Raw genomic sequence first — 12,827 nt, 5'->3', positions numbered from 1 at the left:
GTTCACATAACCGCTGGTCGGTTACGGTTTCCTCCACCACCAAGTCCATGCTTTCGAAAACAAACAATATAACTAATCCCCTACCCGACTTGGAATGATAACCGGACGAGAGGCCGTGGTTATGGCCGCCATATGGATAAGCCGTCTTATCGGCTTTCCTCTCCCCCGGGATAAATATGTAAATCCTATCCTATCCTAAAAACGCACGGACCTGCATTTCTACTGTTTTATGTTCCTACTGGTGTCTTTTTCCTTCCGTTGATAGCAAACAACGGATATTAATCTATTATTTATTTCTATATCATACAATGATAAATTCAACATCTTCACATTACATTAATACTATATTACACAACTACATAACTGTATATATATTTCTTTACTACAGTGTTGATTACAATTTATCATTATTGAAACAATATGGAAATACTATTGAAATACAAATTGAAGACACAGCAGATTAAAATAGTTTGCAGTGGAAGACGAGCAACAACACAAAAATTACAAGCTAAATATTGCAAATAGTATGTGGAAGATATATAGTGCAGTGGCAAGAAGACATAATTATAGTGTGAAACATGATAATATTATTATTAATATACAGTTAGTAATGATTTCATATCAAGGAAATGTTAGCTTGTATTAGGAAGCAAGAAGTTGGGCATAAATTTGAAACACAAAAATTAAAGGGACAAGTACTTTTTACGCTTTGGGAATTGAAACTTTGGAATTGTAACAAATGTATTGCAGGTAATGCTATATAATAAACAATAATCACAATGACTGTGCTATGTCAAAGACGCCATTTGCAGGTTACAAAAATATAAGGTATATCATTTGCAGCTAATGACTGGCTCATTCTGCAGTTACAATAATGTCAGGAAGTTGAATATCAGATCAAACTGCAACATAAATATCTATTTAAAACCATCTGAATATAGAGGTAACCTAAATGAGTCATATTTTTGAAGGGATATCATAGCAGTGTTATCTCAATGATTGAATGACAAAATCTATAAGGCAAGGATGTGTGACCTATTTTAACCAAAGCAAATATTAGATACAATGATTATTAACAAATCATTTATGAATGTTAATGTTATAATGAGGGTTATTATTAAAACATATTGAAGGATTGCACAAAATTACAGTACCATGCACACATATTATACATTACAGAGTAGTTAGTTATTCATATATTAAAATTGCCGTTTACCCATAATATAAAAAACATTAGTAACAAATGTTTCTAACGTGGGACATTCAACTTTCACATTGTGAAATTTTCTATTTCCTACTAATTTATTCCCTTATTAATAGCAGAGAATGCACATGTTAGAAAACCTTTATATAGTGTGATTATGAATTGATGATGCAAAGAAAAAAGCTACGAATCTTGAGAAGTAATTGCAGTCAAAGGTAACTCAATACAAGGCAGCTGTTACATGATTATTGTTATAAATGAAATTCCCACCCAAGAAGAAAACATAAAAACTAGTGTATGACAACCAGAGAGTACATTGAAATGAACAATCCTACATATTCATATATCCATCTCCAATATGAACAGTCGTACAATCACTTATATACAGCATGTTGGATATCTCGATCTATCACAAAGATGTTGTAGGTGGCAAGCTTTCTTTGAAAGCAGAATCATTAATTACATCAAGATCATCATTATTGTATACAGCGGATGCCATTAACACATCTCCCGGTGGTTTACTTGATGGACCGGGTGCATCTGAGAATCCACTCTTTTTCGACAGTTTCTGCAACCACTTGAAAAGCAAGGACTTGTCTTTCCCTTCTAATGAAATTTGTTCTTCCAGAGTACCAGCCAAATTACTGAGACCATGTGCTTTATTTCGAGCAAAAATTACAAGAATCAATATTACAATGACTATAGCATCCAAAACCCACACGTTCGTTATTATTCTTAGAAGTGTTGCAAGCCATTGCCAACCATTGGATTGTGCCAAGTTATCTAGCAAAGTTACTACGATGTCATAAGCACGACTTTGGCCTCTGAACGGACCACAAGACTTTGATGGGATTTCATTAAAAATGACATAGGCGAGAAATGCAGTCGACAAAATGAAGCTAATAAGTTGAACCATGTTGAATAGCGTCTGACTCTGTGCTGCCCTCCATCTTTTTGTCGACGGTCTGCAGTTCCGCATCACACTTATTTTCTTGACATAGAACAATAGAAAATATTTTATCATGTTGATGAACGCAAGCAATGGACTGAAGTAAACTCCTATCCAGCAGAGTGTTTGCCCATAAATCAGATCCATAACATTATTTGCAATAGAAAACTCTGGTCCTTTTCGTCCGATAAGCTTCGACAAATGTTTCACCAAAAATTCTGCACAGAATGTTGAGAAGATCATCGAAAAAATGAAATCTACTATAACAAGTCGATAGATCTCTTGACCAAGCTCTGTTTCCCAACAAATAGAAGTTTCATTAGATTGCTTGGCACAGCTTTGGACATTGTTGGATGTCCAAAATGCACAAACAACAGCAAGTATGGACATTTTGAAGAGAAAATTTCTCAAAACATTCATATATAATTCATGGCGTCTATACTTATACCTCTCCAAATGGGTGATAAGTGTAATAATGTACGGAAGAATCAGATTGATAGTTGAAACTATTAATGGCAGTGCGAGATCCTGGAAGATTGGGTTATTTTCAGTGTGAGATTTGATTTCGCAGATGAAGATCTTATTGACAAAGTAAATCAAAGCAACAGCTCCAGCAACAATCGCAAGATAGAAAATCCAAGAGACTGATCTCATCAAGAAAACCTCGAACTTCTGACATTTGGTACTATGATCTGAGCCACGTCTTTGTTCAGATAAAACTTCTTTCAAATCGGTCGTAATAGTTTTGTGACATATATCTGCAGTGCTCTGAGAAGTCGTTCCAAAATCCCAAGAGCAGAAGATTTTATTCACAAAATTCGAACTATCCTCTTTAGCATCGATATAATTCTCACGAAACAATATTCCCGTCACACGAACAAGCCATATTAGGCAAAATATAAAATACCCAAATGTTGCAAAAAGGTATGCAAGCGGCATATTGTATGTAGTATTTCCAACTTTGTTTATTGTTCCATTCACATAATATCCTTGGTACATGATAGTGTTGGTCAAGCAATTAGCTCCGGTCAGGAAACCTTCACCAGTAAATTGGCATTGTGGTTTTGTAGGACGGTCAAGCAGCTGGGGAACACTTATGAATAGGAAACTCAAAAGGAAGGAAGGTAGCGAGAGTAGAAAAATACCCCGTAGGAAAGTAAAGTAGGATAGAACTCCTGTTCCGAAGTATCCCTCCACCTGCTTTAAATGGTAGCTCCAAAGTTTGCCAGAAGATAAAAACTTGTGTACATCATCCTTGAAATGTCTCCATTTAAGAGCCATTTTGAACTTCCAGAGAGAGTACCAACTAAAAGTCATTGCTTCTGCGTCTTCCACTTTTTCCTTTGCCTTGCTTCTCACTTTCTTCTTCAATGTCATGTTGACAGGGAGCTCTCTGAGTTCACTATTATCAATATCACCATCAGTTGTAGCAATTTCATTGTATAATTCATCAGTAGCATCTACATCATCCGGGGACATGGAAGCCAGGCGATTGTGCCTATATAAAGAGCCAAACTTCCCAAGAGTGCTAACATTAGCAGCCACTTTTGCACCATGTTTTCGACCAACTGTCCTGCTTGGCATGTTATCGAGAATGTGTTCAATTCCAACAGAAGATTCTTTAACACTTTTAACTCGTCTTCTGACAAGAGATGTGCCCTCATGTTGAGCGTTAGAAGCCCCATTTCGACTAATTACGTTCAGTTCAATTTCTTCAATGCTATTAGATTTTGTAGCTGCAGAATCGTGGGCTGGATTTTCATAAGTTTCGAATGCCCCATTACCAGCTGATTCAATTGTGGCACCATAGTTAATAAAACCAATTTCATTTTCTTGTTCAGCTATCAGTTGACTAAATGACTGATCCAACTCACGCTCATCATTCACCTCCATACTTAAGTGATAAAGACAAAATTTCTATCAATATTCAGACATAGTACCTGCAAAATAAAAAGGAAAATCTCTCAATAATTTGATATAAAACAATTGTTCTTATTATGTACAGACTACTTTTAGAATGTACAGAATGAACTGAAGAAATAACCAAGTCAATGAAACAAGCAATGCAGACACTGTTATTACTGTATCATCAATCATGTATACATTCAGACTAGTGCGTTAATACAGTTACTGTATACAGGTATACGACTACCGGATTATGGTACATTCAATCTCTGAATGAGTGCTTACAAGCATATACTGCTGTTTTAGCTTTCAGTTTACTTTGTGAAATCAGTTTTCTTTATTTCTACTATGTAGGCCTATAATAAAAAATAATTTATGATTCAGTAACTACAACAAACAAGTTTTGCGGTAATTCTGATGAAATCTGTTGCCAAACAATGTCGATTTTATAGACTACCAAGAATTCTTTCACTTTATAGGGTCAGTGGCGTATCGGTTTAAAATGGCGCCCATGGCAAAGTCTAAAAATGCGCTGCCTTGATAGTTGTTTGATAATTTGAAATGATTATGATTTAGAATACTCCTACGTTATTATTTGAATAAAAATACGAGTTTCAGTTATTCCCAATTTAAAATTATTTCATTGAAACATTTTATTATTGATACTTTTTGCCGTTTTTGCGCCCCTGTTCAAACGGCGCCCATGGCACGAGCCATAACTGCCACACTCTAGATACGTCACTGTATAGGGTACCATATTTACTCAAAGAATTAGACTATCTGTCTGTCTGTAGCCATACGTTAGAGAGAAAATTGATCGGTCCAATAATAGTACGGTAATACCAGAATCTAATCTAAGCGAACAACTTTAACAACACAGTGGAGCACATATATGCTCTTCCATTAGGATTTACCTTACATAAGAGACATAGATTTTAATTTTCTAAGTAAAATCTGTATATCAAATCACGTCACTCACCTCTCTCCGTCTTTGTAAACCTGCGTTTCCCCGAAGCACTGCCTCCCTTTGTTATCAATACCTGCTCTTCATGAAGTCATCGACACTCGGAGTGGTCACAATCAACGCTCTCTCGTTTTGAGGCGCAGTTCTTACCACTTCATGGCAGCTCCTGCCACGAACGAACCGCGGCAGCTCTTGCCATGGTTTTATAGCGCTATTCAGTATTCAGTAATCAGTATTAACGGTATATTCACAAATTAATGTACCAGATTTTAATTGATCATGTGGAATTATATCTACTTAAACCCTAACCCTAACCCCAAATCAATCAAAACTGTATCCATAGGAAAAACGTTCCAACTTACCCAATATTTGTCACCATAATAGACAGCCCTGTCTTTACGGCCCACCTGCCGCGGTTACGGCAGCAAAATTTTACCTGCCATTGGTTTTCAATTTGCTGCCGCGGTAACGGCAGCTCGATATTGGTTTGTGGCAGCTAAAAAGTCAGTTGCCATGAGTTTGGCCGTAGCGGCCATGGTATGGAAATACCGCCATGGTTTGCGGCAGCTGCAGATGCCACAGAATACTTAAAACTGCACTTGCTCGTTTTAGTGATACATGCAGTAAATACGAGCCGTTTACTTGTGCGGCTCAAAGTGAATGGTAGCGCGTATTTTATCTGTCAAGGATCTGCTGACCAGGATATACAGATATATATGGTACTTCTTCTAATAGCTGGGCAACACATACGGACATACGACTGGTAACTAAGTTAGTGGGTAAATCTGCATTCAGCAAAGTGAGACGTATTGCTGCTGTTTATACAATCGCTGAATCGGGAGCTTACAAGAAATGTCCTCAAGAAATCTTTTTATGCGTCAATTCTTGGCAGCCAGAAATTGGAAAACGAAAGTGCACACAAACTGTCCCTACCAAAGCAGGTTTTTAAGTGGAGTAGAAAGTGCAACTGAATCAAATGAGAACCACAGTATAAACTACAAAATTTCTAAGGATGATTTTAAATGGGTTGAAAGACTTTTGCCACCATCCATCGTTCCTTCCCCACCAGAGCATGCGACCTACCCCACACCAAGTGGGTGGATAGCCCCTTCAAGTAAGTGAATTGCCAGTATGAGTTACAATATTTGTTCCACATAATAATTGCAAAAATTAAGTCTGCTCATATGGCAGTATGGTACCAAGTACAGAAGTAGGGATATAGCGAAACTTTTCAAACATCTGCACTTGTTTATGTTACTGATAGGGAATCAGAGAATATGTAAGGCAATTGTCCATTTTATCTGTTATTGTCCATTTTATCTGTTTGATAGAACCTGTTTTATTTTTTATATGACATAAGATTATCGGCTTGGAATGTTTTAATTTAATATTTACACTGTTATATATAATTTGTTCATAAAATTTATTTTCTCAGAAGATCCCCCAAACAAGCCATACTTTGTTCGAAGAGACCGATATCATATACTGCCTGTTATGGAAATGCGAAAACCAAAAAATAGCACAAGATGGATGACAGTAGTGCGTTATGTTGAAGGGGATATTTGGGTAAAGTATACATTCTAACAATTTCTCTGTGCTAGTTAGTGTTAGTGTGATCAAATCATCTCCCTGAACAAACTGAATGCACATCGTTCAGGCTTCATTTATGTGCTTATTAAATTTTCAGTGACGCCTGCTGAGGTTTTGTAAATGTATGCATGAAATCCATCCGGGCACAAGCATATTTATATATCAATGTTTTTCAAACCTGCCACTATAACTCTGTTAAACTTGCATTACAAGAACTCTCAGATATGGTTGCTTCATTGTATTTGAAGTCATCAAATTAAGCACATCCGGCATCAGTGAAAACTACTATGTATGTAAAAGACACTCAACAGCACCTTAGCATAATCATAGAGTCTTATTCCATTTTTTGCCATTCTTCTGCAGGCTCTGGAAAAAGAACTCATTGAACTGGTACAGCCACAATTGGATTATGATCCCGCAACAAGAGTGCATGAACTGACACAGTCTATATGGATCAAAGGTGTACATGAAGATATTATAACTAAGTATCTATATGACTTGGGTTTCTAAATGATAGAGATCAACGACTGTACTATGAAGTGTCAATGGTGACGCGCACACCCCTGCGCAAAAATTGTGCAGAGGAGAAATATGTTTATGAACCTGGATAGAATGGTTGAATGAAATTACAAAGTATGCACACGCACAGGATCATGCCCAGTGTTACAAGATGCCTTTTTATCATCACAATATGCTGCATAAATTTTGGAGCAAATATTTCTGATATGTTGAATAAAAATTAAAAAACGTGAAGCATAAGAATGTGTTTAAAACGCCTAGTGTAAGGGGGTAGGTAATTTTTTGATAGTGATGCATTTCAGTCACAAGATGATATCTATTGACCAAGTACGCAACAGCTTATTCACCAGAACTGGTATACGCATTTTGAAGAAATAGCACCAATTCAGAAAGTATGCATTTGGGTGCAATCTTAATTAATTATCGATCTTATTAAGATCTGTAATTAAGATTGCACCGTATTGGTCTGTTTGTTTGCTTGTCTGTTAGATACACGCGATATCTCACGAAAGCGAGGTTGAATCTGCTCCAAATTTTTTTTCGTATTAATTAGTGATGGGACACACGGTGTCACTATGGAGTAAGACCACTGTTTTGAGGGGATCCCCTAACTTCCCATGATAAGTCTTCGGTTTCCAACCGAATACTAGTTCTTTCATTGTATAATTTTTTTCAAGCTCTGCAGCCCTTTTCATAACTGTATTAGTGTAAGAAAATATGCTCCTGAATGTACACAAATAACAAAATTTGAAACCCCTCTAAGCATAACCTTGAAATAGCACAAGGGTGACCAATTTGTCGACCGCATCTGATTTTGAGTGAACTTTAAACAACATGCCTGGAAAAGAACTTGTGTTTTTCTCTTTGAGTTCGAAGCACTGCTCGAATTAAAACCTGTCTGGACCGGTATTGTCAAATTTTCAAGACAAATCCTATCGCGAAGTCATACCATATGTTTTGTGGTCACCCACATTTATTTCACAGTTATTATTAAATAATTAGTTTCACAACCTAGAATCTAGCGGGAAATATGTTTTGGTTAAAGTGGGGTGAAATTAGTATGGCCTGCAGCTCTAGTTTGGTGATCCAAAAGAGGGCACTGTTTTGAGGTTTATTTGAAGACCTGATACTCGTATATTTTTTTATGTGTGACAAATTTATTGTTCAGTCGATCGCAAGATATACTGAAAAAATTTAGTCGATCTCAGCCATAGCAGCCTTATTGTACACGGCTTGTCCACATAAGATAAATTACTCTCAGATGCAAATTAGAACAATTTCAAAGGGTATTTCATTACCACATCTAGGATTCGAATATAGCTATGAAAATACTCGGGTATAAATACACTTGTGTCTCCCATTCCATTAAGCCTTATCCAACAAGCCAAATTTTCAAAGCTCACATGCATGCTAAAAGAGCTTTTAAAACTTTGATCTTCTTTTCCTTCCTGTGTATTTAGTGTTCGGTTTAACTTGCTTTCCCTGCCTCTTTAACCTTTCTTTCTTTGCAGTTATCCAGTCCTTGGACTTTTTCACGCTTTTACCTTTCATTTGCTTGTACGAAATTCTTTGTTGGTTATAGTGTATTTGCGTATTAGAAGCATCCCCAGTACCCAATGCTGATGGCATTTCAGGAGTGGGAACTCCACAAAATAAGCACAAAAATATTTTCTTCGCTTTTGTGCTGTTAGGATAGTCAATGATAACACCACCACTAAACCCAGCTCTCGTTGCTTGTGTTGTAATAAGTTCCAGTTGACTGGGGTTTTCTGGGTATAATTGAAACACTGCTCTGCTACCTTGTCTCATAGCAGAATATAAAGTGGAGAAAAAATTATAAAGCCTTTTGGGAGGATTATGGGATTTTACATTTGAATAACATAACCACTGAATCGCTGATATACTGATTACACCATCAAATGTTCCAGGTTTAAAAAACAAGCCTTCACCAGCATCGGCATTTATTATATCACCTTCCACTTCACGTTCGACAGCAACATTGAGCATTGCTGTACTGATATCAAAACCAATCCAACAATGTCCCATTTCTGTTATAGTTTCCCCACTTAATCCAGAACCACATCCAACATCTAAAATAAAACATGAACTATCCTCTGGCAAATTGAGTAACTCCAGAGCACGTTCTGTCATCTTTGCCTGGATCTCCATCATTCTTGAGTTTGTAGTATATTTTTGTGCCTCATTTTCATTGTAAAATATCTCGGGAGGAGCCTGAAGTTCAGGCCTTTTGTGAGATGACATTTTTATATTTACATTAAATATATGAAATCTAAATAAAACAGAAAATATGAAATTACTGAATCCCATGAATGAATTAGGTCCATCCAAGTTTAACTTTAAGTATTGACACTTCTATACACATTTTATGACATATATTCTCATAGATGATATGGCCTATTAAGTTGATGAATATTTGCTTAAGACAAGTGGCTTTAGCCTTTATTCACAAAAATCAACGGTCATAAGGTTTTATTTAATTATTACACCAGCCAACACATTGATATACTCCCCAGACAGGAATAAAATGTATATGCTCAATGTGACTTGAGAATTAAGTAGCGGGTGATGTTGGATAGCTTGGATGAAACCGTGTTCCAACTAGGGACATGAGTAAGAGGCTTCATTGAAGGTGTGGAAGGCACCAAATAACACAAAATTTCATAACTTTGGGAGAAAGAGAGTCAAAAAACACATTGAATATAGCCCATTATTGGAAAATCAACAAATTGCCAACATAATTAATTATATATTAATCGTCATTTGTCCCAGCAACAAACATATGAACAGTTCTTGTTGAAGTTTGCAATTGACGACAACGGGACATTCCAACTGTGGAAGCAAGTTTTTGGGTATCGAATTTTGTATACATAACATTTACTGAACTAGATGAAGTAACTCCATCTCCTTGGTGTGAATCTCTCACCATGTTACACAATTCTACATAGAACAAAGGATAAGTTGGCAATTCATAAAAAATAAGATGCCGCATTCCCCGAATTCTTGCCCTGTTATAAAAATGAAATCTTTCAGTATAAAGCATTAATGGGCATTTTCCCGTATAAAACCGACGTTTGGTCTTGTTAGCAGCGGATGGTGTGCTGTAGTCATTTATATGACCAAATATGGGTCCAGACCCCTCTTTTTTTTGTTTTCTCATAAAATTACGAAGACGGACAAAATCAAAATATTGTGGTACATAAATCAGGGTATGTGACATGCTTGGGTCCTTGTACTGCTTATATAATTTATCAACAAAGAAACGAAAGCGTGCTTCTGAAGACTCGACCAAACTTGGTGCGGAAAGCTTGTGGAATACTTGTGGAAGTTGCTTAGCAATAGCACATATATTACCCTTTTCTGGAATATTCTCTGTTTTAACAAAGCCCTTATAGTTGCAACACCATTTAGTAAAGATAGATGATATCTGTGGCAAGTGTACATTCGATATTACTACAGTTTGTCTGTAAAATTTGTTTCTACCATCCAACGAAAAATTTCTAACTCTTGAAAAGTCTACACCATGTGAATCTTTTGGTGTAATATTCAAATGCTCAAATATATGTAAAACATGTTCCCAATTCTGCATTAAGAACACATCAGTTTGGTCCATAATAACAAGTTCAATAGATGACAAGAAATCATGTTCATGGTGTTTTTCTCCTTCAGAACCAATTACTGTTCTGAGTCCAAGTGGTGATGCCACAATAATATCAGAGGAATAGAATGGTGAGTAAAGGCGAACTGAGTTTCGTAACAGTGCTATTCCAATTCGAAAATGTTCATCTGTATTTCCAGCAAATAAGCATTGATAATCTTCCGGCTTTTTTGAAAAACCTCCATCGATATCATCTTCACTCTGGCTAAATTCATCGCGAAATCTTTTCTTATAACTGACTTCAAATTTATCGCCTTGCTTGAATAATTCCAACATGATATTAATCACTCTCAATGCAGTTTCCTTGAAAGGAACTAAGATTAAAACTTTTGGTCTTGTGATACCTTGGTCTCGATATTCAGATTGTTCACGTTGTTCCGGAGTCATTTTCCTTAATCTGGATGTGTTGAGTAATACTTTGGCACGAGATCTAATGACATGATTTACAGCATGAAAACAATATACACCTTGAATAGATGATGACGTATTAAGAAGATTTGTATCTGTATAAGACACATCAACATATGAACTCAATAGCGTGAATAGCTCTTTTTGCTGCAAGTTAAACAAATCATTGTGTTTATCTTTTTTCGACTTTGTTTTATTTCTTTTATCAAATTGCATCCAATTATCAATTACAATTTTTCTGATATGATATGTTTGTCTATAAGTTTCAATGTTTGTGTTTTTCTTGATTGGAACTTTGGGAAGAAATTCATTTGTTGCTGGATCTTCAGATCGATTCATAAACTGAATCTTCCCTAGCATGGGCCATTCCAAAGTATCTCTCCTTTGAGGTTTGTTCTTTTCTATATGTTGTACAAAATAATCAATATTTGTCTCAAGATGTTGTTTGTAATAATCACAACTGAGATTCTTAGATTTATCAAAATTGTCTTCATCATCAGACTCACCAAATATCAATATTTCAGCAGAGTCGTTATTGTCATCTTCATTTTCAGAATCACTGTTTTCCATAAGAACATCAGTTACATCTTCGTTGTCCTCAGATTCATTAGAACTGTCATCCTGTGGCTGGCTTGATGATTTCTTTTCAAGGATTCCTTCTTCTAACTTCTGCCTTTTAGGGATAACATTGTCATCTTCAGAATCAGTTTCTATTTCTTCTTGGTGATTATTCGTTTTAACCAAAGAAATCAAATCCACATATGGATGTGAAGATTCATCCTCTGATGAAGATTCTGACATTTTAGGCTTAAAACATTTAATATCTACATGCCATGGAAAAATCACTCATTAAATTTGGTGTTAATGGTAGGATTACATAATAACAGTCCGTGATTCAGCATACTAATATAACAACAAAATCCACATGTTACGTAGGTAACACTACATAGGTTAGGGTACAGGGGTATATAGACTATATATAGAGCAGAGTCGGCCAACCTTTTTGGCCCACGGGCCATATTTAGTTTACTAATAATTGCGCGGGCCACTTAACATAGTAATTATATTCTAGTTTTGCTACACTGACCAAAAATTTATAAAAAAACAAACAAAACCCTCGCACCAAACTTTCTCAATAATAAGAACAATGAAGAAAACGAAGATACAGTAAAGTCAACAAAGTTTTTTCTACACGTAGACATTTTAGTGTGAAGTTTGGCACTGTTTTTCACTGAAAAGGACGATGTAGCAATGCGAAGCCAATTTTCCATATGACTGTCAGAAATTAGTGATCTCAGAGGGAATTTGACATGGTTTATCTGTGAAAAAACTTGCTTGTACGAGTACGTGCTGCCAAATATGAGGTCATTAAAACTGCCATTCTGCCCAAGTGTGTAAGCTACTATTTATGTATCGATTTCTTCCAGTTGGGGATGGGCTAGCAGAGCGCATTTCAGGAAAATAAACAAATTGTTTGTATCAAATCTTCATATTAACTACATCACTCGAAAAATAGAAGTTTTACTCAATTTTTTTTTATTTCGAAAATACAGCGCGGGCCACTCAAAACTCCTCGACGGGCCACATGTGGCCCGCAGGCCACGGGTTGGAC

The 12,827-nt window shown here is 36.2% G+C and overlaps 4 protein-coding genes across 5 annotated transcripts; 1 reads left to right on the top strand and 3 right to left on the bottom strand.

Moving 5' to 3' along the window:
- Positions 1–300: 300 nt before the first annotated feature.
- LOC144422102 (transmembrane channel-like protein 5) lies at positions 301–5,389 on the bottom strand. The gene is made up of 2 exons (XM_078111912.1): positions 5,038–5,389; positions 301–4,093 (listed from the first exon to the last, which is right to left on the bottom strand). The coding sequence occupies exon 2, from the start codon at positions 4,044–4,046 to the stop codon at positions 1,614–1,616; it is 2,433 nt and encodes an 810-aa protein (XP_077968038.1). The 5' UTR covers positions 4,047–4,093; positions 5,038–5,389; the 3' UTR covers positions 301–1,613.
- A 240-nt stretch (positions 5,390–5,629) lies between these two features.
- On the top strand, positions 5,630–7,374 carry LOC144422106 (large ribosomal subunit protein mL49-like). Of its 2 annotated transcripts, none has more exons than XM_078111917.1 (3): positions 5,630–6,136; positions 6,461–6,588; positions 6,976–7,374. In XM_078111917.1, the coding sequence occupies exons 1-3, from the start codon at positions 5,875–5,877 to the stop codon at positions 7,120–7,122; spliced, it is 537 nt and encodes a 178-aa protein (XP_077968043.1). In that variant the 5' UTR covers positions 5,630–5,874; the 3' UTR covers positions 7,123–7,374. The 2 variants fall into 2 exon arrangements, with proteins under 2 accessions (XP_077968043.1, XP_077968042.1); XM_078111916.1 differs by having other exon boundaries at positions 6,458–6,588.
- A 1,105-nt stretch (positions 7,375–8,479) lies between these two features.
- On the bottom strand, positions 8,480–9,581 carry LOC144422105 (18S rRNA (guanine-N(7))-methyltransferase-like). The gene has a single exon (XM_078111915.1). The coding sequence runs from the start codon at positions 9,457–9,459 to the stop codon at positions 8,554–8,556; it is 906 nt and encodes a 301-aa protein (XP_077968041.1). The 5' UTR covers positions 9,460–9,581; the 3' UTR covers positions 8,480–8,553.
- On the bottom strand, positions 9,421–12,087 carry LOC144422104 (U3 small nucleolar RNA-associated protein 25 homolog). The gene has a single exon (XM_078111914.1). It carries the CDS (start codon positions 12,014–12,016, stop codon positions 9,902–9,904), a length of 2,115 nt encoding a protein of 704 aa, XP_077968040.1. The 5' UTR covers positions 12,017–12,087; the 3' UTR covers positions 9,421–9,901.
- Positions 12,088–12,827: the final 740 nt, after the last annotated feature.

Source organism: Styela clava, chromosome 4 (assembly GCF_964204865.1).
Source record: "Styela clava chromosome 4, kaStyClav1.hap1.2, whole genome shotgun sequence".
Taxonomy (NCBI): domain Eukaryota; kingdom Metazoa; phylum Chordata; class Ascidiacea; order Stolidobranchia; family Styelidae; genus Styela; species Styela clava.
Note: the sequence above shows the minus strand (reverse complement) of the source record. Positions and strands in the feature narration are given on the sequence as shown.